This window comes from Durio zibethinus, chromosome 16, assembly GCF_047325235.1.
Source record: "Durio zibethinus cultivar Kanyao isolate XHJ-2024 chromosome 16, ASM4732523v1, whole genome shotgun sequence".
NCBI lineage: Eukaryota > Viridiplantae > Streptophyta > Magnoliopsida > Malvales > Malvaceae > Durio > Durio zibethinus.
Window position 1 is genome coordinate 25270025 of NC_143177.1, and position 22228 is coordinate 25292252.

General features: G+C 35.5%; 3 protein-coding genes and 2 pseudogenes across 5 annotated transcripts; 3 read left to right on the forward strand and 2 right to left on the reverse strand.

The window, feature by feature from the left end:
* Positions 1-107: 107 nt before the first annotated feature.
* On the reverse strand, positions 108-1383 carry LOC111298215 (glucuronoxylan 4-O-methyltransferase 1-like). Its single transcript, XM_022892978.2, has one exon. It carries the CDS (start codon positions 1231-1233, stop codon positions 352-354), a length of 882 nt encoding a protein of 293 aa, XP_022748713.1. The 5' UTR covers positions 1234-1383; the 3' UTR covers positions 108-351.
* Positions 1384-2267: 884 nt separating this feature from the next.
* On the reverse strand, positions 2268-8131 carry LOC111298214 (putative serine/threonine-protein kinase At1g09600; annotated as a pseudogene). The gene is made up of 8 exons (XR_016328845.1): positions 7504-8131; positions 6819-7103; positions 6141-6458; positions 5084-5319; positions 4294-4394; positions 3756-3876; positions 3111-3617; positions 2268-2682 (listed from the first exon to the last, which is right to left on the reverse strand). The product of XR_016328845.1 is annotated as a putative serine/threonine-protein kinase At1g09600 (transcript).
* A 2921-nt stretch (positions 8132-11052) lies between these two features.
* LOC111298216 (uncharacterized) lies at positions 11053-14524 on the forward strand. The gene is made up of 2 exons (XM_022892979.2): positions 11053-11186; positions 12896-14524. The coding sequence occupies exon 2, from the start codon at positions 13212-13214 to the stop codon at positions 14409-14411; it is 1200 nt and encodes a 399-aa protein (XP_022748714.1). The 5' UTR covers positions 11053-11186; positions 12896-13211; the 3' UTR covers positions 14412-14524.
* A 766-nt stretch (positions 14525-15290) lies between these two features.
* On the forward strand, positions 15291-18034 carry LOC111298782 (cytochrome c). The gene is made up of 3 exons (XM_022893507.2): positions 15291-15558; positions 16542-16675; positions 17656-18034. Exons 1-3 carry the CDS (start codon positions 15447-15449, stop codon positions 17746-17748), a joined length of 339 nt encoding a protein of 112 aa, XP_022749242.1. The 5' UTR covers positions 15291-15446; the 3' UTR covers positions 17749-18034.
* A 1513-nt stretch (positions 18035-19547) lies between these two features.
* Positions 19548-21457, forward strand: LOC111298783 (putative xyloglucan galactosyltransferase GT17 pseudogene; annotated as a pseudogene). The gene has a single exon (XR_016328844.1). The product of XR_016328844.1 is annotated as a putative xyloglucan galactosyltransferase GT17 pseudogene (transcript).
* The last annotated feature ends 771 nt before the right edge of the window (positions 21458-22228 follow it).

Consider the following 22228-nt stretch of genomic DNA (forward strand, 5'->3'; position numbering starts at 1 on the left):
GACTTTTTGTGTTTTGGTTATATTTTATCGTAAACTATAATTAACATATAAAAGACCCGCCTAATCTTCATGATAATGGAAACCTTGTGAAACAACTACTCAAAATATATAAACTCATCCTTTGATTGTCTTTATTATACTTTCTGTAGTTCTATATATATCGGATCAAAGAAATGTGAGAGGTTTCTGCAGCATGCATAACAATTTGCAAAGCAAAGATTGCTATGAAATTTGGTTGCTGCTAACAACTCAACCGTATCTATCTTTCCTATAAAGGACAATTCCCCATAAAACAGTACATCAACAATAAAGAATTGATGAAGGGAAAAGCCAACAAAATTGTAAAAATCATCACTCTGGGCAAAAGGGCCTTTCCAAGCTATCCTTGTGGCTAGGGATTCTGAAATGTCTAAGTCTTCCCTCTTGTTTTTTCATGTACCCTTGACATAAAAATGCCATGGAGAATTTATCTTCCACCACCCTGTTCACATCATGCACAAACACATCAGTCTCTCCTCCCTCTCTATTTCTTGCCATCATACCAGCAGTGTATATAGCAGTCATTCTCCCCGGAGCCTCCTCATAGTACCCGGTCGGTGCATCTACCATAATCAAGTCCCATTTCATCTCATAAACTTCACTTGGCAAACCTTTCAATGCAAGTTGGCACATTGAGTATTTAGGGTCACCAATGGCTGTGCATTCAGGTCCCCTGCCTACGTCCATGAGATTCTCCGCTTGATTCACCTTGCTATCATACGTGACATGGTAGGATTCTAATATGGGAAACCGGCGTCGGATTTGCTCTATCCAAGCTTCATCTTCCTCAAGGAAAACTGTTCGTCCACCATAGTTGAGTGAGCTCCACATAAGGCTGTCATGGCCTAGGCCAAATACTAGGAGGTTGCATGGTGACTTTTTCTCTAGAATTTTGGCTGTGACGGAGATTTCTTTTAGTGTTTGCTGTGGGGTGATAGTTGAGGTTGAGTAGTGAATGAGAGCTTGGGCAAGAGAACGGGGTATCTTGTTGCAAGTTGACGAGCAGTTTGCTGTTTTGCTTTCTTTAATGGCATTAGAGGCTTTAGCTGGTGAAAAGCTCTGTAAGATGGGAGATGCTGTATTTTCAAGGGAAGATGATAAACTTGATCTCAACACAAAGAGAAGGACAAAAGCAAGGAAAACTCCTAGCAGGAGGACCTTAAGATTCAAAGCTTGACTGGTTTTTGGCCTCATGTTTCTCTGAATTGTTTGGAACAGTTGGAGAAACTCAAAGAATTGATTTTACCTTTTCCCCTTTCTGATGTTGTTGAGGTTTAAAAATTGGCGAAAAGATATGGAGCTTTGAAGTCTTAGGTGATGCATGTATGGTTATATTTTAGAGGGTTTGAGTTGCAGTAGAAAATTGGTGAGCTGCGGGAGATGGTGAAAGATGGCATAATATTGTTTCATTATGCTTGGACATGAAGGGAAGGACAATCAGATACTTGATGAAGACAAGATATCTACAAGGATTCTGGTTGAAGCAACACCATGGTTGGCACATCTACAAGTTTGGTGGATTCGGTGGATTCAATAAATTAGTGTTCACTTCTGTTTGGCCGCTGCAGTAATGGATTTCATGGATTTGACATATATGGTTCCTTATTCCAATTCTCCCAAATTGCTTCATCCTTACATGATTTTAAGATGTAATAGCCATGGATGATTAGGGAAGCCTTAGTTTTCAGGATTGGTGACTGATGGTTGTGATTGAAAACGATGTGGAACTTAAGTTCTCTATTTCGGTTGTTAGATTCTTAAATTTACTCAATAATGCACCATACTGGTGAGGTGAGGTGACATAGCAGTTCCATATGACCGACGCCTTGTTTAATTACTGCCATCAAAATATTGCATTGGTGAATGTTATGCTACTGTTTCTTGTACAAGAATAAGTGAAAGACAGAAACATGCAATAATGTCTATCCGAAACAAGGGGGTTATGCCCTAGCAAACTAGGGATAGCCCCTGCATCCTACGACAGAAATAGCGGGAAAAAGAGGAAGAAGAAAACACAGACAGATGTGTTCTGTGAGGTTCAGCAAATTCGCACTGATCATTTGGCCTTTACAAAAAATGCAGTCAACTTAATTATAAGAAACTGAGTTCAGCTGTACAAAGCATGGTTCCAAAAATTAAACAAGGATATAGACCTCTCCCTGAGGTAGCAAGAAAATGGCCAGTGTGCAAATCTCAACCGCAATCACCGTAATACCACCCACCAATCTCAATCATGCAATTTAGAACTTCAGAGTGGATTTCGGATGGAAAAGTTTACCTAGCCGCTAGGTTGAATCCATGGGAATTTCATATGATCATTGATCCTCTTTTGGCAGCAAGACTGGTCAGACCTCCAAAAGAAAATTATTGTTTAAATTATGACACTCTGCTGAGCTTTGGGATCAAAATAAAGCCGGTATAAGCTTCTTTCCAGTTGTCACCGGCCATTTCTTGCATGGTAAAGTGGAGATTCAGTTGTCCATTATCATCAAAGTTATATTTTGCCTTTGTCTTGTCCAAACGAGCTTTGCGGACAGCATTTTGGATTTGTCTCTCATGCTCTTTCAGCATTTCCTCAAGGTTTCCCCCAGGAGGCATCAATGATCCAGAATAATGGATTCGGTTTTTCTTGGCAACATAACCCTGGATTCACACACACAAATGCAATTAGTATGTAACTCCAGACAGTCGAGACTGATGGATTTTGTGTCCCATTATGCCATGAAAACTGTAAAAGCAGACTTAGGCGTTGGGAAATGTTATAAACCATGTACTTTGTGATTTTCTAGGAGATGATTGTCAAATAAAAGCCCTACATTCAGAAATCAGCTGCCACAAGAATGGATATTGAATCCGTCTCCATTTGGTAGGAAGGGAAGGGAAAGTTTTAATGTGATGGTAGTTCTACAAAATAGCACATGTTTTTATCTAGCTCAATCATTAGATTAAAACTTTTTTCATTCCTTTCCCCTTTCTTTCTTTCCTAACAAACAGAGAAAGGAAAAGAAATAGGATGTCTAGGACAAAAAACATGATTGATAGAACTGATTCTATTTTCGTAATTCCCTTACCATTGCTGATTCCTCGAAAGGTAGCTGTTCATCCTTCACATGTGAAGTCTTTGGCCTATCTAGTAAATGATGGGACCATTCATGCTTTTCAGAGGACTCAGAATTATCCAGATGGTTATATCAGGCATTAAGATGCTCCTCTGGCCATCGTAGATTTATGCTATTCTCTTTGGTCATATCAAACCGTGAACTGCCTCTAACTGCAAATGAGTTAGAAAATCTGGACAATTCCACTGCTCCACGATGGACATATGTTGTCTGAGTTCTCAACTCTTCAGGCTTCCTTGAAGAACCAAATGCTCGAGCAGAAGCCTTCATAGACTCAATCTCATTGGCCTTCATATTCCTCAAAGATCCAAAGCTACTGGGGTGCATTGACTGGCCAGAATGAGAGGATACAACTCTTGCTGTTCCTTTTTGAGGCTCAATAGGGAAGGCAGCACCTCCGTCTTCTTCAGGATGGTATACTTCACTGATGCTTTTAGCATTGATCTGTCCTTGCTGCTTCTGTATCAAGCAACCAAATAAACATTAGTCATAACCAATAGGCTAATTTTCCATTGAAAAATGTTCAAACAACATAATTACATACTATCATAAACATATGTAGAGGCAAATAAATCTTACAAATTATGAAGTCCGTACCTGTATGGATGTCTGTAACTCAGCATTGGCATCTGGGGCAGTGAAAGCTGTAGATTATCTGGAAACCTTTCTAACTAGATCAAGTCCACGTACTTTCCCACCAGCTGCTCTTCGCCTGGTTCTCCATTACCAAACAGGTAGAACAGTTGTTTTTATACTTTTGTGAGAAAAATTTAGAGAGAGAAAGAGAGAGCTCAAGCAAACATAATCAATAACACAAATCAAGCAAAATTGAGATTTTTCATCCCTTTCTTGTGGGTGGAGAGATTTTAGTTTGTTCGGTTTTTTCCTTCTTATTTAATGGGCCATTGATATTTATGTTTAGGATGGGAGCCAAAACGGTCAAGATTTTCCCAATTCCCAATACATAATGCCAAATGCAAATCACAAAGAAGAAATTATTAGAGCTTCTACAATAATGAATTATATATAACCAGAATTTAGAGAAAAGTTAAATTAGCCACATGAAAATTTCACAAAAATTTTGTTTAAACTTTGATGAGGAATCAAAAGTTTTCAAAACAAAACAGAAAAATACCTTCTAGATTCCTCTTCTCAAAGCTTGGCATCAAACTCCTTACTAGGTGGGTACTTGGGCAAACTAGATGGATTACAGGGAAGAGGATTTGTTGTAAAGAACTGGAAGAAAATTTTCAGAGTCAGAACAGATTACCAAAATGAAATATTATAAACAAAAAAATGTTAAGATGACAAGTATGAAGGATGAAAAGAAAGGATAATCATATGAAATCCAATCTAGTTGACATTCCAATGATGAAATACCCAATGAGACCCACACACATGCTGTGCAGTAACTATTTCGTAGCTAACTTTAACATACATGTCACTTTTCAAGTAAAATGGAGAACTGCTTTGTCCTAATGAACCAATAGGCTGGACTTTTGAAACTCCCAACTAAATATCAACGGTTACAGTTACAAAGATTGTGAATAATAACATTTCAAGTGCAGTTAATATGCAAAGAAAAGCTTCTTGCTTATCATAAGGAAGGGTTTCTTTCTCTTAGCAAATTAACCAAAACGCATATCTGAAATTCCCAACTAAACATTAAAGGGTACTCTTATGAAGATTGTGAATGGTAATATGTCAGAATGCAGTTCAAGACAATGAGCTAGGAGGGTTCCTTTCTCTTCTTGCTTATATGAGGAAAGGTGTCACCTTCAGTTGTTCTCGGGGAAAAAGCATAAACAGAACCAGTTTGACTAATAGAAAGATCGATCCCAAAAAGAAGAACATGTAAATAAGATGACAACTAAAAGAGCTTTTCTTATATTGATGAAAATGCATGACTTTGAGGAACACCAAACTAATTTTTCCTCACTCTGAAGTGCTGAAGAAGCAGTTCCACGACTTCGGGTTCTATTGCAAGAAGAATCTCCAAAAGGGCCAAAGCAGATGCAGGAAAGTCCTTGAATGTCTTAGGAACACAACGTTTATAAGGATGTTGAGGTTTGAAAATGGTAGCATGTGGCAATTTTTATCTCTTCCAGTACTCTTCAGAAGGTGATCCACAGAGTTTGAAGATTTTATGCAGTTGCTCCACCTACAAATGATAAATGCTGAGATCATCACACCCCACAAATGTTGAACTACAAAACTTAAGTCTAGCACACTTTGGACAGTTCTATGGGTAAATTCTGAATGACTTAGACAATTCTACCGTACATGTTATTTGCGTAATCATGTCATGGCAGTGAAAGTAAGAAAGAAAATAACAGTTCATCAGATGACCCATGATCCAGTAAATTATCAACTAAATTAGATGCATTCTGAGGTTACATACTACACCAGCAGCAACAACCCCCCCCCCCCCCCCCCGGAAAAAAAAAAAAAAAAAACTAAAAGTAAACATAGATGCCAGACAAACACACACATGTCTCCAGAATGAGCAAATAATTTGACAGTTAGTTAAATAAGTGGGAAATGAGATGACGAGCAAATTCACACCAATACTAAATCCCTAAATAAGATCATAGTTTTTGGTCTAGGCAACTCTGCACCTAGATCTAGCAAAGTGCTGCTATAACTGCAGAATTTAAAGCAAAAAACAGTCAGAATTGGCTGCCTAGTATGACTTTAAGTCTAACTTTTGGCATCAAGTCTACCAGTGTCATAATATGAAAAAGGGAACCAAACTCTCTTTGCATATATATTTTTCCAATTCTCGTTAAGCGTGTGCACTGACATCCAAACACACAACCATAAATATACATAGCCATGCATGCTTACTTCCAGTAGTAACTTATTTCATCATAAGGAGGACTTTTTTCTAACATAAGAAACAAAAACCTTAATTAGAAGCTTGATGTACAAGAGAAGTTTCAAGATATATGTGCGAATACTCCCAAAAACTGAATTAAGTACCTCAGTTCTTACAGGCATGATAGGCTTTCCAGCGATCAATTCTGCAAGAATGCAACCAGAACTCCACAGATCGACAGCAACTCCATAATCTATAGAACCAAGCAAAAGCTCAGGAGGGTGGTACCATAAAGTTACTACACGACTTGTTGGAGTCTGTTTTTGACTAGGATGGAAAAAAGTTGCCAGTCCAAAATCACCAATCATGAGGTTGCCATTATAGTCTATCAAGAGATTTGAGCCCTTGATGTCACGGTGCAAGACACCATGACTATGGCAATGGTCGGTTCCACAAAACAACTGTTGCATATAACACTTGATCTGCACAGATAACACAAAAGATTCAGCACTTGAACATCCAAACAACTGACTTTATTGTTTTTAAAAAAAAAAAATGAAAATGGGTTAATTATAATTCTAATGCATTATAATGAAAGGTTAGAACTTTGACACAAAATTGCTGTCATGCGTACAAGAAACTAATATCATGCACAATATGTACTATCAAAAACCAATGAAGTCCCATTCACAGTTCATGATGTAACACACTTCTCATAAAAGTGTGTTCTTCCACCACAAATATTACTCTTTTGAAGTCCAGAAGATTGTAGAATCACACGTTTTATGCTCATCTGAACAATATTGATGATATAATCAAACATATTGAAGATATGAATATACCTGAGCCTCAGTGAACTTAACCCCAGGTTTTGCTGCAAGCCGTGCAAGATCATGCTCCATGTATTTAAATATAAGGTATAAACTTCCAGACACCCTGGAAGTAATTAGACCTTCAAGCTTCATGACATTAGGGTGATCAAGCCTATGCAAAATAATAATTTCTCTTGCCATGAAATGAACATTTTCAGGGTCTGTATTAGCAAATTGCACTTTCTTGAAGGCAACTATCTTGTTTGATTCAAGGTCACGAGCTTTGTATACACTGCCGTAAGTTCCTTGACCAATCTACATAATTAGCAGGAAAGTTAAGTTAATGAAAGAGGAAAGGGAATATGACATAAATGAAAGAGATGCAGCCCCTCAAAGGATGAAATAATGTGTATGAAAATGCACATCAACGAAACATATGGTTATTTTAACAGCATGTAGTTAGTATATATGCAGGACAGTTAAGTTAGCGAAAGAGGAAAGGAAATATCACATAAATTAAAGAGATAAAGCCCCTCACAGGATGAAATAATGTGTATGAAAATGCACATGAACGAAATATATGATCATTTTAACTGCATGTAGCATATATATTATAAATTTCAAAGTAAGCATACACATGAAAAAAACAAAAATTTCTGAACCACTCAATACAATTAGCAATGGAACAGAACACTAGCATATATATAGTGCGGACCTTTTCCAACTTTTCAAATGAGTCAGCCTTTCGAGGTATCCACCCATTGATGCCTTCTCCAGCTACAGCTGCTAGCCAAGAAGGCCAACCAGCAACCACCTGTGCACCTCTCTCACCACCAGTTGCACTCATGATCCTGGACATCCTCGGCTGCCCTTGTCCACTCCTCGCCCCGGCCTTCATTGCTTGTCGTCTTTGCAGCTGGGATGGGGTCCTTTTAGACCTGTCAACAACCGCCAATGTTGAATTCTTTTCCTCGTCATCAGAAGAGGATGCAGGCCCAGAACCGGCATTGTGATTTGGCTGCTGATTTGATATCAACCGTGCAGTGGCATCTGCCTCCACCACAACATTGTCCCTCTTAGAAGAAACAGCTAACTTTTTTTAGATTTTCCCTGAGTCTTTGTGGGACTTGTCCTTTTTGCCAAGGTTATTTTCAACATATTCATTTGCCCGAGTTCCTTTCGAGCAAATGCAACCCATAATTTAAAGACCCTGTTGTTTTCCAAACAGGAAACTGCCTCTTTAAATGCAGCTTTCTCCTGCGTTATTGGACTCAATGATCCCAGAATTACGACCCCCCAGGATCAACTATCTAAATTCCTCAACAAAAGGTGTCCTCTTAAACATTCGAATTATTGATTTGAATGATATAAAAGAATGCAACTCTCAACAGAATGAGGAAGACCCAAGATCCCAAATCAAAAGGGTATCCCAAAGAGATTGCTAATTTGAGAGATCCCAAAAAGCTTATAGTACAAATCAACAAGAACCCAGATCCCCAAGTCAAAGAAAAAAAAAACTCAAAAGGTGAGAAACGGATCAAAGTCGGAATTCTTTGAGCCAAACTATGAAAGCACAACAATTAAAAAAAAAAAAAAAACAAAACAAAATTGCAGGTAAAATTAACCAACAATGAAAAAAAAACAAAAATAACAATTATTTTCTGTAAATATGTAATAATTCTGTTGTATAAATTTGTTATAGACAGAAAATGAAGTAAATGTCTCATAAAAAAATACAACTAAACATATGCAAAACTAACCAAAAGATTTTTGCCTGGTACTTGAAAATTGAAAACACTTGTTTTTACTCGAACATACCCTTTTTTAGAACATGCAAAATGTCAGTTTACAGATGGTTCTTACCAAAGAGAGAGATAAATGCGGATCTGGGTATCAATCCTAGGATTACGACTAGCCCTTAAAAACATAATTTTGGTTAAAAGAGTGTCGATTGTATCAAGCTTCTTTTTTGTTTTTCTAGTAAACGGTAAAGAAGAAACTAAAATTTTAAAAAAGAATTAGTTCTCTGTTTTTGCAACAGGGAAGTGAAAATAATAAACGAGAAAAGGAAAAAATTGCTACGTTTTTGTTTTGGACGGAGAAAAAAAAAAGACAAAAAGAATTTTTACAGTACAGAGAAGACAAAAGTATACAGAGAAATAGAGATGGAGATCTCTGCTTGAACGTGCCGCACGGGTGGAGAGTGGAGGTGGTGCCACGTGGCATACAGTGAGGCTGAGTGGCGGTTGTTTGACTGTGGTTTCCACGGATAAATATCCTGGGTGACAGCGACGTGACTAAATGGACTGAGCTACTCAAAGTCGGTAATATTTTTGGCTCAGTGGTAATATGATTTGGGTTAGCCCCTTTGCTTTGGGCCCCAACGATTCCTGACCCAAAAGAACAATGATAGGGAAAAAAAAAACTAAGTTTAAAAGAATTTAAACGTATAACATTTTTGTTAAATGAGTTAAGTAAATAAGTGTTGAAAGATTAAAGACAAATTAAAATTTTTTAAAATATATTTATTTAATACATTTTTATGTAATTTTTTAATTTCATAAGTTTAAATATTGATATGTATTTATTTAAGATATATTTAAAATGATTATTTAATTGTAAATAGATAAATTATATAAAATAAGTTTGTAAAATAATAATTCATAAAAAAAAAAAACTTTATGAATCTTGACTTCTAAATGAAATGTTAATTTTTTTTAATGGTGCGAATTTATCAGCACTAGGCATGTGAAATTAAAAGCAAACATTGTCGATTAGTGCCAAATTATTTTAGTCCTTTTTTAATGAACTTTTCACTTTTTGCTAAAGATAGGGTCTAACAATTACCGTCAATTCATACTTTATTTTTTTATTTAATTATTTATTTGGACGGAACCAATAGCCTCATTTTGCCACTAAACCTCTAATCCAAATAAATCATAACTAAAAAACATGATTAATTCATGAAAAAATGTTATGTCGAGACATAAGATCCATTATTTTTTACAACATTACCTAGTGTACTCATAAAATTTACTTTTTTTTTTCACATCAATCCACAATTTTTTTGGATATTTTGAAAGTAGCTTTTAGGATTGCAAATTTTTTTTTTTTTTACTTTAAAATAGAATCAAACAAACAAAAAAAAGTACTTGTTCCTTTTTTGTTTTGGATTTTGGAGTAAAGAACTTATTTGGTTCACACCTTTGTTTGAAGGAATATAGGTACAAGGCAAGCGTCGGTAAATATCGAAATTGTTAAATAATTTATTATTCAACTAATTAAGCTTTTATCATACAGCATAATTAGTGGCGGAACCACTTTTAGTGGAAGAGTATTCATAAGCAGTTTAAATTTGAAAAATAATAAAATTAAAAAATCATTGGACATTTTCAAAAATTTTTTTTATAAACTCTATCGAATACAAGAAAAAAATTAAAAAAAAATAGACATTATAAAATTCATAAATCTGCTAATAATTATATATATATATATTATAAGTTGACCAAAAAAAAAAAATCTAAATTCGTCGTTGATCACAGTTAGACTAATTTGCACTAGTTTGACACTTAAACAAAGTGTTAAAAAAAAATCTTCCCCACCAATCAATTCCCTAGGAGGTTTCTTCTTTTAGCTTTTAATTTTTATATAGTGGATAATTTGTTAATTATTCTTCAATTATTTTGATAAATTTATCATATAATATGAATCTTGTTTTTACAAAAAATAATGTTTTCATATAATAATTTTCTTCGACCATATGTCAAAAATTCAACCGTTTTGAATTTTTTTCTTGTTAATAATTTAGCTTACGTGACATATACATTTTCCCTTCTTCATCATTGATTTTTCAAATCCAATTTCTATTTACATATCAAAAGAATCTTATATTTTCATGCGTGATTTTGCTTCCTTTAAAGTAGAGTCGTATCTTCCATAATCAGTATAAAATTTATTACTACTTCTTACAATTAGTAAATTTTAATTTTATAATAAAAAGAAAATGAAAAATAAAAAATAATTTATTTTAGAATAAATAAATTTCTGTTCCTTATAAGAAATAAGAAAGGGGGAGAAAAGAAAAAAAGCATTCGCCGTGAACGCCGCCAAGGCAAAAGCCACGTAGGAACGGGAAATATACGAGCCAAACTCATTGAGGAACTCCGAAGCAAGAGGCTCGGAAGACACAGCTGGAGACAGGCTGTCACCAACAAAGTCCCACTCACCTATTCCCCTAACTACGTTCTCCCTATCTCTCTCCTTCGTCCTCCTCCCCTTCTTTCTCTCTCTCTTTGCATCTTCCTTTCCCCTTTACAACCAGTATTAGATTTTCTCGATCTCCTTTCTTCGTTTCTCCGTTTTGTCTCCTGCCGTCTCCGGATCAAGATTCGTCTCTTTGTAAGCGCTTCATTGATCTAAGTTTTCTTCATTTTGGTTCTGTTTTTTTGGATTTTTTCTTTGTGTCGTATTATTGAAATTATTGGTTTTTTTCTAATTTTTTGTGGAAATTTGATGGCATTTTTAGCTTAATGATTGTACACTGGTGATAACAATGAACGTTAGAAATTTGAATTAATTTGTTTATTTTGTTCATAAATTTTGCAAAATGTTTAGATTTGAAATATTGCTTAGGTGAAGGTTGTAATTCGTGATTTATTTGAATAATTTGTAGTTGATGACAAACGGAGGGAAAAGAAATGAAAAGAGATTTATAGATTTTACAAATTTATCCTTGTTAATTCTAGTAAAATCAGAGCAATGGTAATTGCTGTAAAAAGCGTTCTCCCTTTGATAGCAGTGTTCTTGTTTAGTCTTGAAGTAATGACAAACTGGGTAAATTGTTTAGATTTACAGTGAGGTTTTTACGCCATTGATTTATATCTTTCTCTGTGACTATAAGAAACTAAGTTACAGGTCTTATTACGGTGAAATTTTTCTGTTTGAAGGGACATTGATAGATTTATAAGAGAGGTGTTAGTTTCAAAATCCATTCATTTGACAGTTTGACTATAATGTCCTTGGTACGCTAGTGACATATGGATAGTGCTAACAATGATTTGTCATCTTTTTTTGGCAAGGGCATGCGAAAGCATATTGTAGGCTTTGTGTTAAATGGGATTATTGTATTTTAAAATGGAGCTACATTTTGGGTGTTATTAGATAATCATTGCCTTTGGAGGTTTTTTGTAACCTTTTTGCTTACAACCAATTTGGATATTTTAATTGAACATCTACTCTGTAAATGATCTATTATAGTACGACACTTTTTAGTCAATTACCATTTATTAGGAAGTGATTTTAATATCTTTCTCTAAATGATATAAAGTTTTGATTTTGATATGCTAATCTTGTATAAACTTTAGTTGTCTTGCTTACACAGCAATTATTTGCTTAAATGTTTAAGATCTTACCTAATATTTGTATTCTTGTCTAGTCAACATGCAGCGTTACTGTTACTTTTGTTTGTATGGAAACTTATGGCCTCCCTTGTGTCTTCCATTTTTTTCTTGAATGTTTAATTAAGATGACATGTAAGAATTTGTTTTCCAAGTGATGCAAGACATTAATAGTTTTGCACTTGGCAGTGAATACTTGTGTCTTTCTCATAACTATAAATTAGGATATTTCCTAAATTCCTTTTTATAAATTTGACTGGCATTAATGTTGATTTATATGGTAGCTTGGATAAGTCTGCACCAGCACAACTTGACATATGTGCTGCATATGTGGACTAATCAGTTCAAAATGATTAACGCCTGTTTGCATTTAGACTGCTATTAAATAGGTTATATTAGGGTTTATATTTAGAACATTAGTAGTTCTTTTTATGAGAATGTTTTGTGCTTTAGTGATTGTGCAGCTCTGTCCTACTGATGTGCTCTGTGTTCATATGCATCTAAAAATGTTCTTTACTTTGTTTTAAAAAACTGGAATACTGGAATTTTGTTTTCCTTTTCATTTTTCCTTCTATAGGAGAAATATGTGTGTGGCTGAAGGTGATGGATTTTGTCATACCTCTTTGCATGCTATAGAAATCTTTCTTTTGTTATAGAGTTTTATTCATAATCTTTTTGGTTATATTGATTTATTGCTCTTTCCTTCCGCAGGTTCTTAGATCAAATAATTAGAGATTGAGCTAATGCTTGAAGGTTAGTGGCTGAAACGGCAGTCTAAATCTGAAATTTGTAAGTTTTGATTCGATTAATGCTTGACATACATGGATCTGGTAGACTGGCAAGAAACACATGAGTTCTGTTGATAATGCTGCTTATTCATCTTCTCACATAGTTAATCTTAGCATCATCCAGTATTATTTCAGTAATAGCTTCTAGAAATAATTCTCAGAAGGTAGCTTTTAGACTATCAGAGGATCCTTTGTATCCATGCTGGCAGAGAGCATGCGTGGAATCTGTGTTTCGGGTAATGCCCCTGACTAGATATTCTGCCGAAGCTTTTGGTGTGTTGACAATATGTCTGGTTGCGCTGTTGATTCTTCTTGGTTTGGTGTGCATTGCATACTCGTTTTACTTACGTTCACGTGTTCTTAGACAAGGATTTATTCAGCTCAGTTATTTCAGTGGTCCGTGGATCATCCGAATCACATTCATTTTGTTCGCCATCTGGTGGGGTTTTGGTGAAATTATACGGCTAAATTTTCTAAGACGGCAAGGAAGAGTGTTGAATGCAGTCAATTTGAAATGGCAAGAAAACATTTGCAAATGTTACATTGTCTCAAATTTAGGTTTTGCGGAACCTTGCCTCTTCCTCAGTCTTGTGTTTCTTCTTCGTGCACCTTTACAGAACATGGACACAGGAATTCTAAGCAGAAAATGGAATGGGAAAACGGCAGGCTATGTTCTTCTCTACTGCCTCCCTGTGTTTGTTCTTCAACTTATTCTTATTTTGATTGGACCGGACTTACACAAATATAGGAGAGAATTACTGCCATATTTCACAAGAACAGCTGCTCCAGTGATTCCAAATTCTGACAACATCACACTTTGCACTTACCCTTTACTGAATACTATCCTTCTTGGGCTTTTTGCCGCCGTCTTGACTGCCTACTTGTTTTGGCTTGGAAGGCGGATTTTGAAATTGGTTATCAACAAGGGTTTGCAGAAGAGAGTTTACACATTAATTTTCTCCGTTTCAATTTTCCTTCCATTAAGGGTTCTTTTACTTGGTTTATCTGTTTTATCTAAACCAGAGCAATTTCTGTTTGAAGCTCTTGCATTCTCAGCTTTTCTAGTCCTACTATGTTGTGCTGGGGTCTGTATTTGCGTACTTGTATACTGCCCAGTTAGGGATTGTCTAGCCCTGGGGAATCTTCATGACTTGGAGGCTAGGAGAAGGGTTGTTTTTGCTGATCAGAATGACACTGTTTCTCTTATCGCTAATCAGAGCCATCTTGAAGGAAGTTTTGGGATTAGCCCTGAGAGGAATTCTGATGCCTCTACCAAGCGTGGATCAATTTCTTTTCGCACTTATGAAAAAGAGGGGACCTCGGTTGGGGAATTCGTGGAACTGAGCCTCTTCTCTCCTAGCCGAGATGTAACCCCACCAGGATCACCTCCTCTTTTGGGCTGGCCAATGCGGCCGTCAAAACATGGTCATGGACCCTAAGAGTAAGCAAGAAACTGAGGTAGTTGTGGTGAACATCAATTTTGTGGTAAAGAAAACTGATTGTAAAGGTTTTAGCTTCAATAAGGATTTTTATTCTTGGTTTGTTTTTCTAATTTTAGATATGATGGTTTTTGCTTGATGGAATTTATAATTCGAATCCCCCTTTGTAACTTTTTTATAACCATTTTTTATTTCCGTCTATGCTTTAAAATTTTAAAAAAATATACAAGTGAAATTTGTGGTATGACACGTAATTTTATAAAATATATTGAAAATAATTTAAAATTTAATATAATAAAATAAATCTCACTGTAAAATTTAAAAATTTCATTGAGAATGTGTAAAAGATAAACTTAAAAACTACTCTTTCATCTCAGTTGAAAACTAACAGATGGTGTCATTAAATTCCTAATAGAAATAGTAAATTTATAACTCCTTCCTAAAAGGGTATTAAAAAATTGATAATACCATAATAAACAAAACGAAAACAAAATTATTGAAGTAAGTATTTTGGTTTATTGAAAGGCTATAATTTAAGATTATTCTAATTGACTATTATTTAGAGAGCATATAGGCTAAAAATTTTTTTATGATTACGAGTTTGGGAGAGTTAAGTTTGTAATGTTTTGAATGAATTAAGCAAATAAAAATTAATAATTAATAATTATATATATATTTTTAGTCTTCATATGCGCGCTTTATTAATGTGCTTCATGTGCTTGCTTTAATCAGTTTGTTTGAGTCGGGATAAGATTTGCTGTATTCAATATAAGCTGTAGCTGGTATGTTCCAAATCCAAATGATCCTAAGGAATTATTAACTAGAGTCGAACCCAAAATGTTTATGTCCAATAAAACAATCTTTACTAATTGAGCCCATGGATATTTTCCTCATCATTATTCTATCAGTAGTACGCAGAAAAACCCAACAAAGCTCCACCGTCCTATAACCTTCCATACAAAACCAAACCATTGAAGAATAGACAAGTCTTGATTGATTAAAAAGGGAAAAACCCCTCAACCGAAATCAAAAGCAATGGCCTCATTCGAGCAAGCACCGCCTGGAGGTGTGAAAGCTGGGGAGAAGATATTCAAGACGAAGTGCGCCCAGTGCCACACCGTCGATAAAGGCGCTGGTCACAAGCAAGGTCGCTCTCTCTTTCTCTCTCTCTGTGAGATCTGATTTAATTGTTCTTTTATTTTAATTATTTGGTTAATTATTTTTTTATGTCGAGTCTCGAGTTAGATCTGAGTTCTTAAATTTATGCTTTTATTAATTACTATTACCACATCTATCAATTTGTTCTTAGCCTTTTCTTTTATGTAGACTTCCTTTTGCTCTTTTTTTTTTTTAACTGTTTCTCCTGAATTTCTTTGATTTTCATATCTTTTAAACCTTTTTTAGTCAAAATTATTTGATTTTTGTTCTTAGATTCAGTAACATTTTAGTTCTTAAATGCAAACTGATACGATGTTTCTTTTTATTTGGTTTGATTAAAAAGAGGCTTTGAATTTGCATTGAAGCACGATGATTCAGACTGAATTCTATATCGATAGGAGGGGTGTAATCAATCTGAACCGAGTCGATACAGTGAGAAGTTGGAGTTCGACTTGAAACTCACAGCTTGAAATTCGGCTCGAATTCGATTGAGTTTTAATTTTCAAGCTCGACTTAACTTGGGATGAAAATCGAGCTATTCGAACTTGCTTAATCAAGCTCGTTTAATAAAAAATGAGCTCAATTCTCATGCTCGATTTCAAGTTCAATTATATGTTCGAATTTGAGCTTGAACTCGAATTGTTATATATAAGGGTAAATTAGTAATTTTTAATTAAAATAATAAAATATATTAAAATTTAAAAGCTTGATTAGGCTCATAAATTATTTGAGCTGGGCTTTAGAATGCTCGAACTTGATTTACTTGATAAGTTAAACTATTCGAGTTTGAGTTTAACTCTATAATGATTGAGTCGAATTCAAATTTTATCCGAGTCAAACCTGAATAACTTGCGAGTATTAATGTATTATTTATACTTGTAATCAATAGAGATTAGCTGTTGATGCAATTTGAAGGTTTTACTTTCTTACTACTTTTTGGGAGAAATAAGTTGCAATATTTGACATTTTCAGGGCCAAATTTGAATGGGCTTTTCGGTAGGCAGTCTGGGACTACTCCAGGATACTCCTATTCTGCTGCTAACAAAAATATGGCGGTGATTTGGGGAGAGAACACATTGTACGACTACTTGCTTAATCCTAAGAAGGTATGTACAAGTCTTGTTTCCTTTTTAGTAGATTGTTCGTGAGCTTTGTGTGTTACTGTAAGTTTGTAACTTTTCAATGTATAAGGAAACCTTTGCAGGGCATGAATTCTGTGACCTTTATATGTTCAGCGCACGTCATGGTTTTGAAACTTTACCACAAGTAAAGCTGCTTGGTTTCTTTATTAAATGTTTGCACCTTATCTTTGGACTTTCATTTGGGATTATATGCAATAGGGACTCATCTATTCACTTGTCGTATGAGATAATTTTGTGTTTCAAAATAACATGAGAAAGATAAGTTCTGTTGTATAGAGTTAGGGGCTATGTGCTAACTATGTTCTAGCCAACATGAGGAATTGATAACACGGAAGTGGTTGATATTGATTACCTTGTTGGCAGCATAAGATTTATACTGTGCTATTGATTGATCATTAGTGTCATAGATGACAAATAACGTTCCTGTGCACAAAGGGTTTTTTTCTGGTATAAATTTTTTGTACATTAAGTGGTAAGAATGTTGTTTATGTAAAAAGGAGGAGCATGCTACGGGGTTCTAAGAGATCATCTCTTGTTGCTATTGCTTACCAGCTAAAGGTGATTTCTTACAAGTCTGCTCTTAAGTGGTAGTAGTGTATTCATAGGTTAATGTTGATTTCTGTTGCTATAGCTATGCTTTCTGGCTAGTTCATCTCATTGCAGGAAGGTATCTTTTCTATATTTTTATCACAATAACTAATTATTGAATTACATCAGCCATTATTATGTTTGCATTTTGGTGGCCTGGCCTTGTGTTTTTGGTTCAATTGACTGGGTTCAGATAGGCTTGTAGTATATAGATCTATACTAACTTAGCTGAGTTGGCTTGCGAGTACAAGTACTTTCTGAGTTTAAGTTTACCATCTTTTTTCTTCTTAAGCATGGAATTTCATTGTTAACTGACTGTACAACTGATGGTATGCTGATAAAATTTTCTTTTGCAGTATATACCTGGGACAAAGATGGTGTTCCCTGGATTGAAGAAGCCACAGGAACGTGCTGACCTCATTGCTTATCTGAAGGAATCAACAGCCTGATGCCTGCTTTATATCAGCTTTTTTGGGAACAAAATGAAGAGTTTTAATCAATGATGTATTTTTCTCACAGGATAAAAGCTAGGCAAATTCTTAAAATAAAAACCATTAACAGTTTGGGTTTTGGAGTCGAAGCAAAGTAGTGAAAAGATTTTGTGGAAGACCAACCTCGCGAAGGTTAGGCTTTTCAAATTTTCACCAGCCTTTGATGATTTATTTAGGCTCTGACAGTTGCAGTGTTAGTCGGCTGTTAATAACTTGTTATGGTATATAATAACTTGTTATGGTATCTTAAATTCTAAGGTCTGATTGATGATGGATAGGATATATTGATAGTCATTTTATATTATATTTGATTTATATCTAGCTAATAGGATAGGATTACAAGAAGTATTAATCATCATTTTAGTATAGGATAATTTTATTTTTTCAAAATGATGAAGAATTTTTTTAATTAATAAGATTAAATTTATATATCTTATTATACATTAATAATTTAAATTATATATATTTTAAAAAAGAATAATTTTGTTAATAAATAAATTATTTTATTTTAATTCATGGTGGTTGACAACGATTTGTATGATAAGATTTTGGTGGATTTTCTTGATAGTGCAGTACTAATAGAAAAGATTCATGCACCAAAATGGGCTGTGGGTCATCCGGCATGGCATTTAGTTGGTGATACGTTGTGCCACTTATGTTGGGTTAACGAAATGGGCTGTGGCTAGCCTTATGAATGAGAACATTTGGATAAAGCCCAAAAGGGAAGGACTGGGAAGTTGAAACTAGGGATGGGTTTGCGAAGCTTAAGTGATATAGTATTTTTTTAATATGAAAAAGAAATAAAGATAGTTGTTTTTATATACGGAATCATGTCCAACGAAAAACTGATTTTGGAGGTGATATGTTTCCCAGTCATTTGATTTCTTCAATAAAATGGGTAAAAGATACAATTTGTTAGATGTACTGACTTAGATTTGGCAAAATTAATAAAAAAGAAAGGAAAGAGTTAATGATTATAAACTTGTTAGACTGTCATTATTGGTTTCAAATGATTGATGAATTTTTTTTTTCTTTTTAAGGTACAGCTTGATTAATGAAAGTTAATCATATATAATTCAATTAGTTAGCAAATATAACTCATTTAAACATATTTTATTTTGCTGCAAATGACATTCTAACTGCAATTAACATCAACATATTCTATAAGTGAATTCCCAACGACATGATTTAGAAAATTACCGACCAATTATTAGACATCTTCTTCTTCTCATTCTTTTGTCTTCTTCTTCCTCTTGTAACATTTGAGATCTCATTCTTCTTTATTCATTTTCCAAAAATGGATTTGACTTTTCTTTTTGTTGATTGCTCTCTCTCTTACTCTCTCTGTCTGACTCTTAATGGAGAAACAAGATGATTATTTGGCTTGATTGGGGAAGTTTTTTAATGGAGTAACAAGAAGCTGGTGAAAATGGATGGATGGAAGGTGACTACAGGGCTTAGTTCACACTGAACGACAAGCACATGGACATGGGTGAACAACCTTTTTTTTTTTTTTGTGTGAGTCAATGTCGTGGGATGGTGACACGCATTGAAGTGCATGTGCAGGGAAGCTGGCTAGCGCATTTGTCTTCACTCAATTTTGTCCCTCCCTGAGGTTTCTTTTTCCAGTTTCTTCCCTACCAGACAATACATGACTAAACGCCTCCGCTTAGATTATTCCTTATCCAGCTCATCGATATGCCATTTAACGCATCAAATTTAGGTGTTGCTTTCTTTTAATCTGCCTACCGCATAGACTTCCTTTTTCTTGCTTTGTGGTTAGTATATTTTCTCTTCTATATGTGAGGTCTTGCACTCTTGCTCTTCTTGTCTGGACCAGCAAAACCTGCTATTCCTAGTCTGATTCTCTCCCCCTCATCTCTTTGTCTCTGTTCCAGTCCCTACATATGTTGCTGTCCAAAAGACAACCTTCTTCTGCAATTCAATGGATAGAGAAAGCAAAATACCATAAAAGCAGAGAACCCTACTTCAAGTTCCTGGTTAATCCCCACATTAGATACGCTGCCTTTCTTTTCGTGTTTCTTTCCTTATGGTTTTTGTTACACGTCTTTTGTTTCCCACCGACAAAAACCCGCCCTCTTCCCGAAACACAGTACGCCACCACCACTGTTGCCGCCGTCTCCACCGCTACTTATGAAGTTCATCAAAATCCCAAAACAGCTGCAAAATCATCGTCTCCAAAATGCAACGGAAGGGTTTCAGTTTATGTGTACAATTTGCCTCCGGAGTTTAACATGGGCCTCCTCGACGATTGCAGCCACTTGAATGTTTACACCAACATGTGTCCCCACGTGGCTAACCACGGCCTGGGGCAGCCACTGGACAACATGGACCTTGCGTCGAGCGACTCCAATCCCTGGTTTGCCACCCATCAGTTCATAGCGGAGATGATTTTCCACGCACGTGTAGAGAACCACCCGTGTCGCACGTGGGATCCTGCGAAAGCCAATCTCTTCTACGTGCCTTTCTACGGTGGTCTGCATGTGTCCAGCAAATTTCGCGAGCAGAATCACACAATTCGCGACGCGTTAGCCTTCAAACTGATCGACTATCTTCAAGATCAACCCACGTGGCACAAACATAACGGCAAGGATCACTTCATTGCTTTAGGGAGAACCTCATGGGATTTCATGAGAACCGACAGTGGGCCCGATTTTGGGGCGAACTGTCTTCTCAATCTGCCATCTGTAAACAACATGTCGGTGCTGACCGTAGAGAGGAATCCCTGGAAAGGCTCAAACCAACACGGCATCCCCTACCCTTCCTACTTCCACCCGTCCACGTTAGACCAAATGTTAACGTGGCAGCGCATGATGCGGCAATCAAACCGTCCCTACTTGTTTTCCTTCATTGGTGCCCCACGTAAGGCCGTTGACAAAGCAGCCATCAGGGACGAAATGATAAAGCAATGTATGGAATCCACTCGATGCAAGCTGCTGAGATGCGACCGTGGAAACCCACAGTGCTACAACCCTAGTGAGATAATGAGAGTGATGCAAGAATCTCAATTCTGCTTACAAGCTCCGGGGGATTCTTTCACTCGGAGGTCAACGTTTGACTCCATACTTTCCGGTTGCATACCGGTGTTTTTCTCGCGGCATACGGCGTACACGCAATACGCTTGGTTTTTGCCTGAGGAGGCGTCCAAGTACTCGGTTTATATGGATGAACAAGGAGATGAAAGCAAAAGAATAGAAGAGAAGCTGTTGAAGATATCAAAAGAAGATGTGGAGAGGATGCGAGCTAAGGTGATTGACATGATTCCAAGGCTCACTTATGCGCATCCTAATGCGAGTAGGAGCGATCTTGGGTTTGAAGATGTCGTCGACGTTGCACTTGAAGCCCTGGCACAGCATGTTAGGAACAAAATACAAGATAATCTCGCCACTGCTGAGTCTAGGTAGTTATAGCTAGAATAGGTTCAAACTTGAAACTTTGCAAATGTCTGCCAGTAATAATAATTACGAGAAAACAATTATAACAATATATAAATTGAAGAAAAAAAAAAGAGGATGTATAGAGTTGTAGTGAATTAATTTCAGTTGTACGTGCCATAGAGGAGTGAATATATGCATGCCACAAGCTCTATTTTTGTTCTTGAAATAAATGGGGCACGAAAAAGGTCAAATGGAGACCGTCTGTTTAATTGCTAGATTATATTTTGACAGATTTTAAGACAGGTTTTCTATTCTTTCTCTTTATTACCATTGAATTCGAGTTAATCATAGAAATAGATTTCAATATCATTAAATTAATAGTTTTTTTAATGAAAAACTTTTTATTATATTCACGAAAAATATTTATAATGTTGATTGTGAAAAAATAAAGCACTAACATTATCACACTTTTAATCGATTGATTAAGATAGAAGGACCCGTGGTTCGTTGCTTCTTACGTATATAGTCTACAATTATAGACAGACAAGCATTTAGCATTTAAAAAAGAGAGAGATATCGTTTTATTAATGAGAGAGAAAGATATACTCACTCTAAAATTATTGAACAATTATCCAAGAAGAGAGTGGGAGAAACATGTATAGAAAAATAAAGATATATCATTTTCTGCTTTAGATGTGAAAGCAAAAAGCAAGTGGCAAAAGTTTTAGAGTCTTGACGTTCTACCACATACCTAAAACGATATGAAAGAAACAATATTTAATGGTTCACATACAGGAACCGTCTTGGTATTCGCCCATATACAATTTAGCATGCATGTGATAAGGTAATTAGACCTTTTAATCCTACATGATTCAAAGAAGTTAATTTGCCATTCATCCCTGTTAAATTTCGACTCATGCAATTTCTTTAACTAAAACTTAAGCTGACTTCATTTCATTTGACAATGACAACTAAATATTGGAGAAAGCAAGGTATAGTGTTCACTGTTCAGTAAGCATGCTTACATTCTTTCAATTTTT

Excerpts from the sequence above, each read along its gene's own strand:
- LOC111298782 (XM_022893507.2), top strand. The coding sequence starts at position 15,447 with ATGGCCTCATTCGAGCAAGCACCGCCTGGAGGTGTGAAAGCTGGGGAG. Across the intron at positions 15,559-16,541 it reads AGGCGCTGGTCACAAGCAAG|GGCCAAATTTGAATGGGCTT; the intron begins GTCGCTCTCTCT and ends TGACATTTTCAG. Across the intron at positions 16,676-17,655 it reads ACTTGCTTAATCCTAAGAAG|TATATACCTGGGACAAAGAT; the intron begins GTATGTACAAGT and ends TTTCTTTTGCAG.
- LOC111298216 (XM_022892979.2), top strand. The coding sequence starts at position 13,212 with ATGCCCCTGACTAGATATTCTGCCGAAGCTTTTGGTGTGTTGACAATA.
- LOC111298215 (XM_022892978.2), bottom strand. The coding sequence starts at position 1,233 with ATGAGGCCAAAAACCAGTCAAGCTTTGAATCTTAAGGTCCTCCTGCTA.